Source organism: Rhea pennata, chromosome 1 (assembly GCF_028389875.1).
Source record: "Rhea pennata isolate bPtePen1 chromosome 1, bPtePen1.pri, whole genome shotgun sequence".
Classification (NCBI taxonomy): Eukaryota; Metazoa; Chordata; class Aves; order Rheiformes; family Rheidae; genus Rhea; species Rhea pennata.
Window position 1 is genome coordinate 101,728,593 of NC_084663.1, and position 19,948 is coordinate 101,748,540.

At 36.1% G+C, this 19,948-nt stretch overlaps 1 protein-coding gene across 4 annotated transcripts in view; it reads left to right on the top strand.

The window, feature by feature from the left end:
* EPHA6 (EPH receptor A6) overlaps positions 1-19,948 on the top strand; it is a 519,018-nt gene that overhangs the window by 381,476 nt on the left and 117,594 nt on the right. For all 4 annotated transcript variants that reach the window (XM_062597081.1, XM_062597066.1, XM_062597058.1 and 1 more), the window contains 3 exons: positions 974-1,044; positions 5,088-5,213; positions 15,038-15,223. In XM_062597081.1, the coding sequence (XP_062453065.1) occupies positions 974-1,044; positions 5,088-5,213; positions 15,038-15,223 (383 nt within the window). The remainder of the gene's footprint in view (positions 1-973; positions 1,045-5,087; positions 5,214-15,037; positions 15,224-19,948) is intronic.

Below are 19,948 nucleotides of genomic sequence, written 5' to 3' on the forward strand. Positions count from 1 at the left end.
TTTCGGTAGTTTAAATGAACTTTTGAAATTAGGTGGGTATATTCATGTTTGTCATATCTCCACTATTATTATTTTAATGGATATAATATCCATAATTATAGATTTCTTCATTTTATAAGGCTGATAATGAACACATGAAGGCTGGTCACTTTTTGTATCTGGTCTTGAAACTGAATATCTACACACAAAAACATATATCCATGCCCACTCCGGCTCTCCAGGACGCCTGTAATTCCTTTTAGGGTCACTGCTGTGAGAGTTCTTAGCCTTGTTTCAGTCTCTTCAGGCTCCTAAAACAAGTCCCTGTAAATCTTCCTTCTCAGGTTTCTCTGTGGGTGAAGAGGAGCTTAAAGACCAACAGCAAAGTTTCTTTTTTCTTGAACTGAATACTCATTTCTATTATTTGACTCTCTCGATCAACATTAAAGGCAGCATTCTGGTTAGGGGATGTTTCATGAGTCTCAGGGAGTCTCAGATCTTGTCACGTGTCAGTTTTCTCCAACATACCCTTCACATTGTCAGGGAAAGTCACTAAATATTAATGAACATCAAATCTTGCAGTTTGCAAAGATTTGCAGTTTGATAGCAATCATACCTGCATATGCTAAATCACCATATTCATATAGCAGCTGCATATTGTTTGTTCTCTGTGATAGTTACTATCTTAAAAGAAATAATAAGTTAATGAAGGCATAGACTGAACAGAGCTATTCAGAAAAAAATAATTGTCCTGATGTGGAAAAAAAAAACTTAAACTGTAATAGTAGTTAATTTTGCTAACCCAATAATCGTCCAACCTGATTTATTTTTATTTGTATCTAATCTTTTTGTCTTTGTTTGTAGTGCATGTTTCCCATGAAGTTTCATAACTAATTCTCTTTAGGTTCAGAATACACAGATTTTGGCTTTCATATACACTTAATTTATGAATTGCAATCATTTTAATTAAAGCTTCGCTTGCTTTTCTTAAAAGATGCCAGTGGTACATAAAGGCCAAAATGAAGTCTGAAGAGAAAAGAAGGGCTCAGCTCCAAAATGGACACTGTAAGTAGTTCAAAACTCAATTACATAAAATCTATATCACATTTTAAATGAAGGATATTAATTGTTTTCTGAACCTCTTTTGCCCCTGATTCTGTAATGTGGCCATTTAAATAGATCTTTATTGTCTGTATCATCAAGACTATGTATTTTTATTTGTATATACTCTTGAACAATTTCACTGGATTGATTCTAGTGAATAAGTTTTTGTAATATTAGGCATTCATAATATTCATCAGTTTTTTAGGTGTATTTCTGTGAATTCACAACTACTCTGCACAGTGCTGAATCATTTGCCACAAAACTCCGCTCTTGGTAACCGCATGCCTTGTTTGTATCCAGTTCTCAACGGCTATCAGTCTTTTGGGATCTACACTTCTAGTCAATCAAGATTTAAAAAGCAGAGGGGGCTGCCTTCCCTCACGTTCCTTCTTGCTGAGAGTGGTGTGAGAGAAAACCCTGACAAATCTCTCTTGTACAGTATATTAGTGTATTTAGTTTAGTTTAGTTACTTCATTTTAATTATGAGCATCACAGCTTTATATTAGAGTGGCTAATGTGTGTTTGTTTACTCTGGGCTTGTACAAAGGCCAAAATGTATTTTACTGATTTTTAGACCATTTTGATAACTTCCCTCTCCCATATGGAAATATTATGGTCAAGACAAAAGCTAAGTCATCAGAAGTAAAATCTTTGTTTCATGTGACAACAGCATATCCAGCTAAGTAGCTGTTTCTGTCATGGGAAAGGGCACATTTCCCCAGAAAGGATACTTCTAGGAAGATATAGTAGTCATTTGTTTCCAAACACAGTAAGAAAGGAAAGAAGACAAAACCCTTTCTGCTCATGAGTTTGATATGTGCCTCTGAGACCATGACTGAATTTGAGAAAAGTCTCAGTCTCGTTCAGGCCAGGGTAAAAAGATGACCCTACATCATGCTGACACAATTCTTCTTCTCAGAGGCTTCTCATTCATTTGCATCGTCTCAGTGTGAGACTCGAGGGGGCACAACTGACATGCAGGTGTTCCACAGAACCAAGGATAAAGAGGTCGACTTACCCTAACAGCTAAGACTGTATTGCCAGTGATACTCCTTCCTTGACTCTGAGCACTCAGTACCTCTTCCATGCTAGTAGCAGTCTTTATCTGCTTACTGACTACTGCTAGTGAGCCCATAGAGTTTGTACCCACATCTCAGCCTGAAATAATACTTTGGGCTATGCAGTCCCTGCTGGGATCAGTGTAACAATGACATCTCCTAGAGAGACTGAAGCTGTTTAAAAAAGCTCTGCTGCAAAACCTGCACCGGTTAGCAATGCTTCTGACTACCCCTCAGCTCAGTCCTGCTGGTGCTTTCTCTCCTATTGTGCTGTGCACAGAGGAGAATCATCTCCTGTTCATCCACCCTTTCTTCCTCGAGAGCTCAGTGACAGTCAGAGACAGATTTTCAGAAATAACTGTGAATAGAGTGAGAAAGAGGTTGATGACGTTGATGATGATATGGCATCCCCCTAACCTCTGGTGTGCTCTCCATTTCTGTATGTTATGTGTACTCAATTAGCATTGGTCTAAAGAGGTACTGCACACTACCTGATGAAGCCAAACCACATTCATATGTTCTGAACTAGGTCTTCTTCGCTTAAAAGGTGTATTTAGGCTTATCATCAAATGAGTTGCTTTAGACTCAACTACTAACTGATAAGAGGAAGAACGTTGAGAGGTACCTAATTCTCTAAGAAGGGCTTTTCTGTACCCAGCTGCAATACCCTTCTCTTATCCTGATAAGTTAGTGCATTATCTATATCAACCTCTACTGATGAATTGAAAGTTTTCCAGAACTTAATTACCGCATGGCAGTAGCCTTTATATTTGCCATCCAGATAGTCCAAGAGAAACAACATAAGTTCTTGGACATGCTGCACTCAAGACCATGAGGGACATTAGCCATGCCAGGAAATGATGGCTTGTTGGAGCCTGCCAAAGCAATCTGGCACCAAGCCACTACTGCTGCAGCCATCTCCAAAGAAGCAGATAGAAGTTATTGAAGCCTTGTAAATGGATTTGGATATTTTTGTTTTTGTCTTGCACCTGGCTGTCTGATTGTGCAAGCTGATCAGGAGAGAACAAAGCAGCACAGTCCTCTAGGACCTGTCTTCAGGGAAAAGGCTCTCAAAAATTGCCTGTTTGGTAAAAGGAATATTCAGCCATCAGCCTGTAAATGAAGGGAGTAAATTAGCAAGCACTGTTTTCAAAGCAAAGGATAGATTGTCTGTGTTGTCCAAGGAGCAGTAAAGGGAACATAAACTGCTTTGGCAGTTACCACTGTACCTGTTTATGACCTGCTTTGCCTGTATCTCTGAGCCCTCACTCAGTGTCTCTATGGGCATCTTTTCAAGTGGACAACTCAGAACTTTTATTTTACCTTATTTTACCTTTGCACTTTCCAGTCTTCCTATTTACCAGCTGTATTTGAGGCACAGGTCCTTCAGGACCTTCTGGACCTGTGCTAAGCATAGAGACACCAACCAGCCTTTTCAGAGTAAAATACTAAATAGTAATTGCGAAGGGAAGGCTTACAATAATAAAAACTCAAATGTACTTTGTCTTACCTAAAAATAGCACTTCCTCAAAACTTAGGTTAGGCCTGTTATTTTAATTCTCTTTTACAAGGAGAAGTTCCTAAGAACTTTGTATTTTCCTGCCTGAAATGCTGTACCTCCACGGATGCTTGTGTCTAGCTGGGGTGGAGACAAAACAGCAGTAGAGTTTGATACTGTCTTATCACTTGAATAACAAAGACTTTAATACCAAAGACTGTTTTCTGAAGCCCCTTGAATTTTTGATCCTGCAGGACAGGATTAACTCTTTGCACCTGTATATTCAGCAAAAATGACAGTTACGAAACAGAGGGATACATAGCATTCAGAGACTTTAGTACCCTTATTTTCTCCATTCTTTATACTAAAGCTGGTTATCAGTTATCATTGCAAGCTCAAAGGATATTTGATGTGAAATTGTGTGCAGTAGCTATTCCACCAGCCCTGAAGAAATATCCATGCTTTCATTCACCCAGAGCATCTCTGGAGATTTGAGCAGGATCCAACAGGACATTTCTCAGAGTTTCAAGCAGTACTTTTGAATGCTTTTGACCTTATAGACATGGCATGTGGATATCAAGAAAGGAGCCAAAGTTTGAGAAAAAAATATTACTGTAGGTCATTAATTTTGTAGCAATTTCTTATTTCAGAGGAATAAAATAGATTGGATTTGCAAAAATAACCATGAATAAATAAACTGGCTTATTTGTCACTTTCATTGTTTCCTTAATAGCAATGCACTCAGAGATCTTAAGTGTTTTGACAGAACTATGACATGTTAAAGGATTCAATATTTGTCTGCATGTCAATCAGAAATGATAATACTGGTCTTGATCATCTCATTCACGGTAGAGTTCAGTTCTTTCACACTTTCACATACTGAGTAGAACCCTTATCCACCAAGCTTTTATAAATCTCACTGATTGTTACTTTCATACTTGTTTGACAAAGCAAGGTTGACATAATGAGACCTTGATTTACGAAAATGACAGTGAAAATTAAAAGGAGGTCTAAAAAGCATCTTTAATTTTGAACTAATTAGTGGCTCAATAGCTTGATGTTGGTAAACTGTGTGAGACTGGCAGAGGTTTACCCTCTATCTGTGCAAATGTAATACCTAGCTCTTTAATGTCTCACAAACCTCTCCTAAAAAAGCCAGGTGAACATTAAGAGAAAATGTTTAAGTCTGGCTTGGTTAATCCTTCAAGGCACTGATGCTACTAACAAAGGGAGCCAACATATGTGGCTTCTACAGCTGGTTTCTTTGAAATTAGTAATATTAGTAATTATCATTTTTTTCTTGGGTTCTGGCACTTTAAAAATGAAAGATTTAATACATTATTATCAATCCTCTTAATTGTCTAGCCAAACAACAACAAAAAAACCATGTTGTTATAGCATCTAATGGCAAAGAATGGTTGATTCCTAGTATTCTCCCTTTTTTTCAGTACGTTTCCCAGGAATCAAAACATATATTGATCCAGACACGTATGAAGATCCATCCCTTGCTGTCCATGAATTTGCAAAGGAGATAGATCCTTCAAGAATTCGTATTGAGAGAGTTATTGGGGCAGGTAAAAGCACACTCTCTTAAAATATATAATTGTGTCATAAGTGTATAGGCATGATAGGACTGCTTTTCTCAAGTCACTGGCAAACTGCAAGTGGTCAGGTGTGGTACAAAATGCGGGCACATTTTCTGATAGACCAGTTCACTTTGAAGTGTCTTTCAGCTTCTGATCTAAAGATACAACAGTAGCCAATTTCCATGTCCTTCTGCTACCGAAAGATCGCTAGATGCTCACTCTTCCATACCTCTTAGTTATTTCAGTAAGGTTTGCTACAGATAGAATTCCTAAAGAAATGAGAAACTCATGACCAGATTTACATGTTATTATGGTCCAACTAGCATACTGGGCTTTTCTAACTCAGTCTCTGACAGGTACCTATACCTGGTACTTAGAAAAAAAAATTAAGAAAGTAGGCATATGTAATCTAACCTTATTCATATATCCTCTTGAAGTTTAGTAGTCAATGTTTTGGGGCTTTCTGAAAGTACATAATGGAACTATCCTCCAATAATTTTTCTAATCATTTTCTTGAACCTGCCAGTAGTTCTGCCCTTCAGAGTGTCATGTGATCATGAGTTTTAGATCATGAGTATGCACTATGTGAAAACATAGTAATTTTTATTTGATTTGAATTTACTGTTTGGAAAGTTCAGTGGGTGATCCCTTTTCAGTAAAGATTTGTTTGATAAAGCCACTGGATTTTCTCACAGAGAAGTCTAGGTGAGTCACAGTAATAAAACTTTACTACATAACGATGAGTCATGGGTTAATAGGTAGTTAGGAGAGGCCAGTGCTATGTTTCCACCTTTGTCTCCAGTGGAGGGAAGCCAGAAATTACTGTAGGTGGAACTTCACTCCTCCTGCCCTTGAAAGATTTGTATCTTGACTATTCATACCACTGGAAAGAAAATGACACTAATTCTGGGAATAAAGAGTACTCATGAAAGAGAATTATAAAAGGTTTATAGCTTCTACAAAACTTCTGAATTCTGAGCTTTAATTGCAGGACAAAAAAGAGGAAGGGGGAGTTCCGTTGGCTTGTTGAAAAGATTGACAGAAAAATATTGATATCAGTTTGTCTTTCTCGTTCAAGACATTCCAAAAAAAACCCCAAAGAAAACAAGGAAGATAACTTGGTCCAATTAAAAGGTACACTGGAGAACAAATAGTTATAGCCAAGTAAATAGTATGACTGACAAGCAAAAGGAAAAGAAAAACAAATATTGAAAAACTGGGTTTATATTTTTCTCTGTCATAAGGGAACAGGAGCCATGCTATGTTTTAGATTTTATTTACAGTCTGTCTCTTCTAAGTGTATTAGAATCCTTATGCATATTTGACTTGCCATGGAATTTTGTGTTGTGCAAGAGGTACTGTATTAGGCTAGTGTTCCCAGTGTGGATATCTATAAATGAGTTCTTGAGATGCAGATCCTCTGAAGTTCTTTGTCTCAAACCTTTTTTAAGGCTTTATGAACTGTTTTGGTGTGTCCCAAATGTACTCAAAACACTGTGTCATTCAGTGTTTGTCGTAGTTAGCATCACATATTATCTGTCACTGAGGGCAAAGCAACCTTTGCAACTGTTTTTAAAAAAAAGATAATCCGTCTAGCTTGCACTGAACATCTATTAAATAGTTGAAAAATATTCTGGCTTGCTTACTTACATGTGAACTGAGAACTTTTTTAAGGAAATGCAGGAGCTGTTGACTCAGATTTCAACATAGCCATCGCCATAGTCAGTTCAAATCCAACTTTCATAGTATTGGGATGGTGTAGGAGAACACGACGAAATTTCACTACAAATCTGTCAAAGTGTGGATTAATTTCTTGGGGGAGATGAAGTCAGAATATGGAGGACTGAGTCAAAACTATTCTCAATCAGAAAACAGAAGGAATGCAAGGGGGGAAAGGAGAGGCTGACTTGGACAGGTTTTCCTGTAGAAAGGAAGCAGAGAGCTGTGAGGTGAAGGATCACTGACAGTGAGGGGAAAGGAGACCAGAATGCTACAGTCAGGAGAAGGTGTGCATCTACGACAAGGAGAAAGATGGCGTCGAGTTGAGGAGCAGGGGGAATGGGAAAATTTGTTGCAGGATCACCCCTTACATCCCTGATTCTCATTTTCCAGTGTATGGTGGAGTCAGAGAGGAGTTCTGTCTGAACAACTGGTTTAGGCCATATTGACTTATAAGGGATGTTTACCTTTTGTTGAGAACAACCCATTGGTGGATAGGTCATTTCACGGCTCTTCAAAAATAGGTTTCAGAGGCTCATGTGTGTATATTAACCTTTCTTTTCAGGGAAGGTAACATACTCCTTGTATTTTCAGGGATCTTACCCTTTGCTAATGTCCAATGTAGGCATACTTATTTTGTGCATTTTCAGTGTTAACCCCTTGTCTTAGCTTTTGGGTAAGTGTTAAATTTTGCTAGTCATGGAAGTGCTGGCAAGTATTCCCACGCATACACTTTTGGAAGGCTCTCGTAGGGATGATGTTCTCGCGACATGCTCATGACCGCTGCCAGAGTTCACTAGAGCTCTTAATGGTGGGCAGCTCAATGGCAACAGAAGAACCAGTTTTGAGGCTAATGCAACAAAAGTGAAATACCTGTAAAGATCGGAGTTTTGTAAAACCATTTCTTTTAATTTGTGTTCTGACACATCTGGGACAGATGGCAATTCATTATTTACGAAGTACTGAGATTGTTTGCTGTATGTTTTGCCCAGATCTAGTTTGCTGAGAAGTTAAGAGAAAGATGAGGCAGAAAGGGCCTCAGGCCCTTAACTAATCCAGTGGATCTCAATCCATGACTTGTAACCAACATGTCGTTCAGAAGACTCATCAGCATTTCTCACAGCTATACCAAATAAAAACAAAAAAATAGGCTGACAGAGAGAATACAGTCTGAAGTTCCCTATGAAGCATTATATCCTCTGTATTGTTTTCCACACACTGTCAATGGTTGGGGAACACTGATCTTTTCTTAGCCCCAAGAGAAAGGGAAAATCAGAAAACTAAGTGTCAATGTCAGTAATTTTGATGAATACAGCAAGAAAATCCTGAGCTCTAATTTCATCTCTGAAGTTTCTTTTGTCATTGAGAAGGACACTCACACTCTACCTATCTTCAGTTACACAACACAGATAATTATATTTCTCTGTATCAATAAGATGTTTTTAAAAATGACTTAGTTTTGTAAATGTCTTGAAGGTGCTTATAATACTTACTGCAAGGCAAACACCAGCTGGTAAGATGTTTTCGCTTCACCTGACTGTAACTTTTTTCCAGTTGCCATAATTATTATTTTCCTCATATCACTGGCTATCCTTGATCTGTCCATTCCTGGCATTCTTTATGCCATGTTTTATTACTTACTAAGTTAGTACCAACATACAGAAGCTAAATTTACACATTTTTTACCTTCTCTAATGTTACACCATCAAGAAAAAAGGAAAAATAAGTCACACTACAACAGACAAAAATCATGTAATTATTTCTTGTAGAAGGGGTTTGGTGGGAAAAAAGAATGAGTCTAATTTGTTCATCGTGAACCCATCACAGAACTCATGCTAGCAAGTATTTTTGGGAGAATTACTATCAGAAGGCATAATGCCCTGTAGTCCTTCTTTTTACCTTTTTCTAATATATCTTAATCACTTGAGAGAAGTCAGGTATTTTTCAGTTGACAGCTCTTATTTAATGATATATTACTAGGTTCATAGCAGTGAAAACACCTCCAGTGTTGCTCAGAACTGTTTCTAGTGCACTAGAAAATGTCATGCAAATAATGTAACAAAATCTGATCTGTTAACAAACAGAGAGGAGGAAATACTGAACTGAAAGTAAGAAAATTGCATTTCACTCTGCAGTCAGTATACCTAGAGTATTACAGAGTTTGTCTGATTGCTTAAGCTAAGCAGTATGTAGTTGCCACTGTGCACCACTGGAGTTACTAGTTTGAAGGCGCCCTTAGAGGGCTGACTTCTGCAGAAAACATGCTATTTGATTTCTTTTATTTCTTCCTTTGTTCAGATATACTTTAGATATTGATGTCTTAGATTATAAAATATATTGAACTAGATTCAGCATTGGTATGACTGCTGATTTTAAAAAAGTTAAATACAACACAGTAGGATTAAACTTACTGATTTTTGTTCAAATGAAAATTGTGTCCTTATTCTCAACTTACTTCATTACAAAAATTCCTTACTCAGCTTCACTATCCCTTTTCCTGTATGTATGGGAGTGAATTTTTGCTTGCTCTGATGCATCTTATTTTTATAATTTTAATCTTGTGAAATTGCTTGGGTAATCTATCATCTTCTAAGATATTTGCCTAGTAGAACTTAGAAACTGCTTGCAGAGAAAATATACCCAATTCTATCCCAGCAATATACAGGTTAAGTACTGCGCCTGAGGCAGGAAAGTGCAAGTTCTCAGTTATTGGATAGCTGCTAGGGGACATATATCATTATAATTTACAGCAGTCCTGAAGCTTCCTTTATGCCTTTTCTCTGATTCTGTACTAAATATTGCATCTGGGTGTAAAATAGATTTCTCGTCACAGGAAAATTGCTTTTAAAAGATGTTTACAATTTTCACCTAAGTGAAACAAAAGATTAAGATCTTTTACAAAATGACACATTAAAACATTTTTGAAGTGTATTAATAGGTTTTTGTTTGAAATTTTTCTTTTGATTGATTTTCTTTCTGACTTTCTGTAACTAACATAAGATTTTACAGCAAAAATTGATTCCATTTAAGAACTAAAAGTTTTCATTTTGAAAAAGTCAGCCAAATACTTCAAATATTTGAACTTTTTCTAGCATTTTTAGTCAAGAAATTTGTAAATGTACACTTTAATATATATTTCAATATTTTTCTCTTATATCACAGTCTCTCTCTGCTTAGATTTGCAAAATCTAAGAGCCCCTGACTGTATTTACCTATTTACCCTGTGTTGTAGGGGTATATATGAGTGCTGCACAAGAAAGACAGATTTCTCTGGAACCATTGATTAACCATGTTTTAGAGACCATTTGGTATGATCCTTTGGTGCCAAGTAATAGTAAAGACTAGAAAATAAGCATTTATTAGTAGTAATAAAGATGAAGATGACACTTGGCCTGCAAAAGTGAAAGGCATCGTAGCCAAAATAAAAATTTTCTTATATCTATACATTTAGTCTTAATAAACATTCCTATTGTGAGTTCAAATTATTAGGAGGATTATAATAACAAATGCAAAACAGCAACTAGTCAAGAAAGGATGCTGAGCTCAAGGGCTTTCTTTACTTTGAGAAAAGATAGATTAGGACAATGTCTTGTTAAAATCCTTTCTGAACTTCTCTTACTGGACTTTTCATATGCTGATGTTTTTAAAAACAGACATTACATTACATGGAGCAGGTTAGTTTAACCTTTGATCTCAGCTCTCCCTTCTCCTCTGGAATGCTTTTAGTGTCCCGGTACTTCTGCAGACTCTCTGAATTACTGTCCTTCCTTCTGATGCTTTGCTGCAATTAAAGCATGTAAAATACATACTTTCGAAACTTTTCAAACTTTACTCTTAGACATACTCCACTGTACACACATATGTGAGTTAAAAAACCCAAAATCTGGTTACTTCCTCTTGAAAGTAACTTGAAATCTCCCATCCTCTATTCCAATACCTTGAATCTAGTTCCTCTGAGAAAAAAAATTACTGTTGTATGGAGCTTTCATTTGAATGAAAGATCATCCAAGTTAATACCTGTTAATATTCTCTATTGTTAGCTGGTACCTTAGTTTGTACTGGAGAGTAAAGGCAGTAGGGGAAATGGTTTACTACCTAAATGGAGTTTGTGGTTTGATCAAGTATGCATTCATAATAGCAAGCATATTCATATAACAAAAGCAGAACACAACTTATTTGTAAGTGTTTTTCTTAGGTTTCTCATGATAGCATCAACAACTAAATAGGTTGTAATGAAGTTCACATTCTAGCAACAGTTGCAGTTTAAATGGTGAAATTGATTGCTACATTCCCTTTTATTACAACCACTAATTATGTCAAAGTTTTTCTGTTGCTTAATTTAATGTTATATAGTCTTGGTTTCAAAACTGTTGGTAGAGTTTTGTTATCATTAATATTAAATATTCCATGCCATCCCACAGGTTCAGCTAGTCATATATCACAAAGATCACTGGGTGTCTCTTTGCCAGTTCCCAGAACTTGCCCATCTATTCATTGCTATAGATGTTTTTCAGATGATCCCTTTCAGCCTCTTTTCAAATTAAACTTGCTGCACTTACCAACATACTGTAAAGTCCTGTTTTTCATCCTGCGCATGACACTTTTTGCAGCCCCATCACTTCTCACTCTTTAGTTTAAGGCTTGAACCACCTTCTCATGCAAAGACTTGCTGGACATATTTTGTCACATCTCTCTTCAAGCTTGTATTTGTCCTTTTATTTTCTTTGTTAAGAAGTAGAAATTTCAGGAAGAGGCCAAGTCTTTGATTTTTCACAAACAGCAGATTATATTATTTTTATAATCTAAATCATATGCCAGTTTCTCTCTCTCTGGTATTTAAAGTCTTATGACTACAAGGCCTTATGTCTAAAACTGGGCAAAATTAGTTGAACTTAACTTGCTGCCTTCTTTGAGTTCAATCATCAGCAGCAACTGTCTTTGTTTTAAGATACTTCTTGCAAAATACTTGTTTTGATCCTATGTAGAAATACCACACACAGACATGAGTCTGCATATCAGACTCATAAATGACTATTCCTGTTTCATTTTAAACAACATCTAGTTTATGATTAGGTAGAGAAAAGGTATGCATGGCTTGCACAGGGCAAGTTTCTAGACTGCTCAATTATCTTCTTTTTGCGTAAGATACAATAAGGCATGTCAGTTTTATATCATTAAAACAGGGATTATTTACACATTATTAAAACTGAACAGACAATGAACTCTGTCGTTTTCTCTAGTTATCACCAGCTTTTTTCCTGGAGCAAGGAAAGACGCTGACTTCAGTGGCATCTGGCTCTTAGCTTCTACTTATTACACATGCAGTCATGAACCTTTACTGCTGCAGGGTCAACATTTGTCTTGTTTATCTTCAAACTTGAGAAATCAGATTTAGGTTCAAGAAAAAAATGTGTCCCTATTGTAGAATATATTTTCCTTTGTTTTAAAAAACATTGAAAATTCTTTCTTTAACGGAAGACTAGCAAAAATACTCTGGAATTGCATCTTATCAGAACGTTTTTCAATATAAATATCTCAATGCTTTGGTTTGTATCATTGATCTCAATCTAGTTTAAACCAGGACTAGAAGTTATTACATGTTCCAGAAGTTTCTGAGCATAGTAACTGTCTGCTCTGTGAGATGATGATTTACTGTCTGGCTGAAAAGGCTCTACATTCCCCCAAATTGCAATTAGGATATTTAGGTTTGCCAACTTGTCAATCCCAGTATCCATGAGTAGTGACATTTCTTTCTGCTTGTACAAATGGTACATCCGAAAAAGACTTTGAATGTTGTACAGATAATAAATCTTGGGATTGTAAGTCATTTACTTGCCTCCTTCCCTAAGGATCTAATTCACTTCAAAACAGTTGGTGAACAGTCCTTCCCAGTCTCTGAGGCATGAGTGTTATTATTTCTGAAATTCTGAAGTTGCAGTACTGTCCAGTATAATCTTATAATAGCAAAACATCTTATGCTATAACCTGTGCAGTCCAAATTTTGCTCAAAAATGAGATTTTGCAATTCTACAGTTTTCTGCAGTCATTAAAAACCCTAAAAACCTGGATACTAAGATTCTGTTATTTTTCCTTGACATTGGTTGTTTCACCGAGAGTAAGAAATTGGAAGTCTTTCTAATTTTAGGTATTTCAGCTTGAAGAGCCGTTAAGATGCAGTAAGGTCACTGCTCTCGAGATGAGTTCAAACACTGCTGAATGTATCACAGAACAGAAGATTGATATATGATCTCTCCTTGAAAACATTCAGGTTTCATGATTTTGTTTTATGGTGTAATTTTGGAAGTCTAAGTCATCTACTACTACTTCTGTGTCAAAAGTTCGGCAAATAAACTTTTAAGCAGAGCCTTTAAAAGGTAAACAGGATCAATCGTATAGGAAACTTGCTGGCTAACTTTCCCTTTTGTCCTGAGATTCCCAGAGCATTAGTCTGGTGACATGTATTTCCACACACACAGACATGTCTTCAGAGAAGCATGTACTTTGTTTTACTTTCAAAAATTAGGTAAAACTAAAATAGGATCCTTTTGATAGCTAGAAGACCTATCAAACTTAACACTTGACATTTGTTAGCTGCTGATGTATCCAGAATGTGTCTGTTAACTGTACTCCGTTGATATCTCTGTGTTGAAACAGAAGACAAGTGATGAAATTGGTTTTCTAATCCCTGCACTCCTCCTGGATATTATTGGCTAATAAAACCTTGTTTTGTTTTATAGTGAAAGTGACAGAGACTAATAAAGTAAAGATTGTATGATGATACCCATTCTAATCCTATAATATCAGAGAGTTATAATTTTCTGAAGTGAAGCTTCCATCTCTCACACCTATCTTTTCTATATGCAGTTTATATTTGAAAATACTTTTACACAATAGAGTTCTCTTGCTTTGTTTTGCTTTGTTCTGTATTTAAACATTAAGACAGACTAATTCAGATAGCACTCAGCGGAGGAGGAAAGAAATGATTTCTTCCAGCTAAATATGTAACTGTGTTTATGACTTTTTTTGTTGTTTTTCTGCAGTTTTGATTCCAAAATGGCTGAGGTGCAGAATTTAATTTTGGTATGGAAGTACCCCTCACTGACAAGTGCTTTGAAATATTTCTGTGAACATTGATTTTGATTTACTGAATTATGACCCATTGAAAACTGACCTGCAGGCATCCCGAGTATATTTGGTATGGGTTTTAAATAACTTTTGAGTGAATTCAAGATCAAAGAAAAGTTGTGATTTACGTACAGGTTTGACTAGTAAATGTCCAAAGGGAATGTGAGGAGACATGAGTTCTTCAAAGATCCTTACTTACACAGGCAAATATCAGGTGAAGCAAGCTTTGAGATGCCTCTTGTTGTGTAGCTCAATCCTGATTTGCTGAAACTGTTGGCCTTTGGGTGTCAGAACACTGAAATATGTCATTAATTTCAAGTAGGCACGTAAGCTCTATTTAAATAAATCACATGCAAGTGCTTTTCTGGGGCATAATAGCATTAAGTACATTTTTAGATGCTTTCTACATTTAGATAAAAGTCAGATATTCTGATAATCTCACAGCATTTCTTTTAATAAAGATCTTTGTGCATGGCATCCCTTAAAAATATCCATAGATAAAAATTCTGTCATCATTATAATTAAAATCTAAGCTTCATTACATTACTTCCTCCTAGCATGCCCAGTTATACTGCAAGCACATTGATATCACAGTTCAGTTTCAAAGTGTCAGTAAAGCAAAGATGGTTTGGCTATAATAGTGAAAGTACAAGTCACCTTGATCTGTGATAATGACATATATAAAAGATGACTGTTTTCTGTGAAGTAATGCTGAATGTTTTGCCTTACTGGGCTATGGGGGAACTCAGGAACCTGCATATCCCATCCTTTATTTCCCACTGGGAAGAATGCCTTTCAGCTCTATGGAACGTGTGAGTTTCTTGAATATTTTGTGTTCTTGTTTCACTGATCAATATAAACAACTCTGAACTATTAAAAAAAGACAGCGTTATTTCAGTTCATTAGTCCAAACTACTGTAGCTCCTCAGGCACTGCGAATCATCTAACAAATGTTTTATCTATTAAAGGTGAATTTGGAGAAGTATGCAGTGGACGACTGAAGACACCTGGAAAGAGAGAGATACCAGTTGCAATTAAAACTCTGAAAGGTGGCTATGTGGACAGGCAGAGAAGAGATTTCCTGAGAGAGGCTAGTATCATGGGACAATTCGATCACCCAAATATAATCCGCCTTGAAGGAGTAGTTACAAAAAGTAAGTTACTATTTATAGCTTTTTATTGTTTTTTCCCATTCCATGTTATTTAGTATCCAAATTAAGATTCAGCTCCATATTCAGTAAGGGACAGTAATGCTCAGAAATGAACCAAATCATAAAGGGATAGCAGATACTAGAGTTTGGAACCATACTACGAAAAGTGTAGCCTATCTGTTTTGAGCTAGGGTTTTTTTGAGAAAAATCTTCCTCCACATTCAAAAACAAAAAGGTCTTTACAGGTTCTTATAAAATGGCATTACAGAATTTGTTGATAAGTTGATAGAATATAATAGAGAAAGCCATAAATGTAGCTAAGTTGACAATGAAGTCAAATCACCTTAGAGAGGTAGAAAGATAACAGTTGTATTATTCTTTTTTTAACAAGGACTCACTTTTTATTCTGTTGTGTTTCACCAATACTGGTACCAGAAGGGATTATTTTCCTATCTATCAGGAAAAAAATGTTAACTCTTTTAATTTTTTTGTACACTTGCAAATGATTGACTAAAATTCCAGAATAATCCATATTACTCTTTATACCTATTCTAGTTGCCAAGAGGCTAACAGTCCCTTGTGTCTGAAGTCTAGTATTTTTAGCTGGGTTATGAACTTTGCTGAACTGCTGAAATATGTAGTGATCATTTAAGTGTTAGGTAGAAATTTTACTAAGATGCATGGAATTTCTTTAATGCTGACTTTTTGCAGTATTGAATCACAAAACTCACAAGGCATATTCTTCTCATAATTAATGCTTGCCTCAACCAAGCCATGTTGTCTGTCAATTTGCAGTGCTTTATGTTTCTCTTTTAAAGTGGATTTAGGCTTGTGGTAAGATACTGTGTGGCTTGTAGAGGACAATGACATCCTCTTACCTTCACAAAAGATACAATAAATATGCTTTGAATATTTTCTGTTTCCACCTTGTTACAACGTTCAGAGCTGTGTTTGGAAACCACGACCTACTAGAATAAAGAAGAAATTATAATTCCTGAACTCATGTCTTTGGAACAGAATTTCAATAGATACAGGATGGCCTTGCGCAAATCAGTGTCTCTATGGTTCTAAATTAAGATAAAGATCAATTTTTCTTTTGTTTCATATAGTATTGCAAGGATAAATTCATTACTATTTAGGAGTGTTCGATTATTAGAAATGCATTACATTGCAAGCTTTTGGAAAGATACAGTTTAGTTAACACTGGCTGAGCAGCACTGGTATCTTTCTTAGGATTCTAAATATGTAGGAATTTAATTGAAATCAGCTCTTGCTTCATAATGAGCAGTATCGCAGCAATTAACTTCCACCAGTCTTCACCAGTCTGGGCAGTTTATGAACCAGTGTCACAGGTACAACTTATCACAGGTACAACTAAAATCCATGTCATGTTTTGCTGCTTGATCTAGTAGTGTGTCTCATTTCTGGAAAAGGCTAGAGGCTGTGATTTACGAACATTGTTTAAATCCAATTAGATGCTGCACACAGAATACAGTATAATGTACTTGGCAATGGCATGATTGTTTAATCTTTGCCACATTTATAAATTTTCTTTCTGTAACATCTCATCATCAGTCTAGAGAAAAATGAAGTATGCATTAAGAAAACAGAAACAAACAGATAAATCAGTGCTCCAACATAAGAGTGTTTGTTCCTGTTCTACAGGGAAGTGGTTATAGACAACCTTAAGTCAAGAAGTCATCATTAACAGTTGTGCCTTTCTCTAAGGAGTCAACACACTTTATTATTGTTTTTGGAATGTTTGCGCAGAGGTAATATAAGAATGGCAGATGTTACTGTTATACTTACACAGTCCTATAAAAATATGTGTCACTGTCAGATATAAGTAGAAAAAGTTCTACAGCAATATTGTTTGGGGCAGAGAGGTAAAATTTAAAAATACTTAGTTGCATAGCAGTAGTTATGATTATATAGAATGAAAAGGGTGCATGGATTAGCAACAAATTTCACCCTGAGGCCTGGATGAAGTATAAAATACGAAGTTGTACAGTACTGCTATACAACAGAGAAGATGCTAGGAGGCAGGCTGAGCATGTGGCGCACACGCTCTGCTATGCGCTTGTCTTTTACCACTTTATCTTTAGGATGCTGCTTTACCTCTGTATTGCCCCCACCATGGTTTCCTAGACTATTCATGGCTTTGGCTGGGAGCAGAATAGTTACCTTGCATTTTTCCTAAATGCACAGGCCAACCAGGGACAGAAATTTCCTGTGAATAAAAGGTGCTCTCTAGAAGTCAGACAGAACCTTGTCCTAGCCAACTTATTTATGTAATGATAGCATGATTAAGAGGTGTTTCGTGTTAAAAGATTAATAATAGCAGAAACTATTTATCTGCTGTGCATTACAGTTCCGCTAACTTATAAAGGCACATCTGATGCAGTAAGTTTGATTAATAGAAGTGTAATGCTGTTTTTAGCACATGCTTTCCTATTTATAACCATTAGTCATGAAGTTCTAGCAGCTGTTAATATATATTGCAGTTTGTGAGCAGTATTCCATTATAATGTCATTGACTATTGAACAAAAAAGAAAAAGGATTTGATTGTAATAAGCAGAAGAGCTCTACCAAGTCAATAGCTATCGACTGGGGCAATAACAAATTCCACTGTACATTAGAAATGAGAGCTTTTATCTGGTGCTTCCAGATAAGCAGATGTTAACGTTTATGTGATAATGTTTCCAAAATTGTTGTGGAATATGTACTGTACAGGGTGAAAAATGCTGGACTAAAACTGCTCAAAAGTAGGTCTTCAACAGAATTTTGATTCTCTTTTCTTATTGCTTCATTTCTCGTGTGTCCTAACTGCAACCACTAATCACAGAGAGCATTAGGCAGAACAGTTGCAGGAGCATAAGCTTTCTGTTACCAGAGAGCTCATTTCAAGGGCAATTTGCCAGACCCAGACAAACACACCATAGCACAGAATCTGGATCAAATAGTTCACTTATATTGCTCATCAAAAGTCACAAAGGAAACTTTATTCTGGTTTGTTTTGTTTTAGCATCACTATTCCTTATGTGGTTTGCCATAAAAAGCTGCTTAGTGTCTCGCAAAGTAATTGATGAGATATGCTTATGCACCATACAAAAAAAAAATAATATATATATATATATATATAAAAAAATAAAAAATCATGTCTCCCTTTCAAGCACGGTGATAATTTTGGGAGCTCTTCTTGGGTGTCTCAGGGCATGCTCAGCTGAGTTGTGTAGGTTATCCAAACTGCTACTCTTTCATAAACAGGCTTAAGAAAAATAAAACTTCTTCTTCCAGCATAAACAAATGTAACCAACGCTGAGATCTGAGCTATGTAAGCATAAGACATGTCTTTTATTTCTGTGTCATCTATCTGTGTTGCAGACCTTCCAGGAAAAGTCTATAAAATAAATTAAAGCTATGCTTACAGCATGCTTCTAAGAACATATCGAAGTCAAAAAGAGATAGGAAAAAATGTGATCTCTGACTAACATAACTGTACTGAAACTGTACTGTACTGTATTGTATCCATTGGTGTTGATACAATTACACTAGCCAAACTGGAATCTATAGTAAGTTTAGTTTGATGACATATTTTTCAAAGGTTTAAAGCTCAGCCTTGTCAGTACCATCTACTGCTGTATCAGTACAAAATATAAAGGCATGTAAGACCTTTACTGTAACCACCATCTTAATTTATTCCCCTCCTCCTCAGACTTTTCCCAAAATGACTTTCACTTGCTAAAATTAAGCAATTTGACAAAGCAAAAAAAAAAATCAGTAAATTAATTTCTAAGGAATTGTTTCCATTGCAAAACTTTGAATATTGGAGGATTCAAATTTGTCTGACAAATGGAATCTTTTGGGAGCATTAATTTTCTTTAATAACTTTGTGTATATCATTAGTCTCCAGAAGATTTTACAAAACTATACATCCACAGAAAGAGGATAAAGGAAGACAACAGCTAGATTTCCAGTTCTGTGTCAGTCCACATGCCCGTAACATTGAGCTGGGATTTGGAATGACATCTTCAACTACTTTATTATCTCCTGACTGTTTTGCTTTAGCAACTTTCAAAATGTGATGGCTATTGCAGCTCTGAAATCTTTAGTCAGTCATTTGGCAGATGAAATTCTAAGTTTTAACTACAGAGCTTCTTTTCAAATTATTGTATATGACCTGTGCGAAGTCAAAATGCTGAAAATTTAAGAGTTAAACTGTGACTCTGAATTTCACTACACCATGTTAGCTTACAAATATTGTTAGGATTGTATACGAAAAAATGTGACCTACGTTAATGTATTTATTGGTGACTTCTGAAAAGTAAAAACTATAGAGACAACAGAAACCATATGATGTTAACAAATCCCATGCTAGCATTATAGTATTGATTATTACCTACTACATAACCAGTTTTGCATCTTGACATTTACTTCTCTCAGTGATGTTAGTGCATCACTGAAATATCACTGGCATCTCTAGGCACAGATTTACTTGTTGGAGGCTAAAATAGCTTCAGACTCCTGCCCTGAACCTGCCTTTTGCACTGGCAGACATTTGCACCTGCCTTAGGTGGCACAGTAGGGCATCAAGGCATCATTCACCCCGAGAATCTTCCATTTTGCATATTGACAATACATTATATCAGAGAGTGGCCATGAGAATAAACGTGAGGTGTAATAACCGGAGAATTTCTTTTAATGGCATTAGATGTAGTATTGAATTT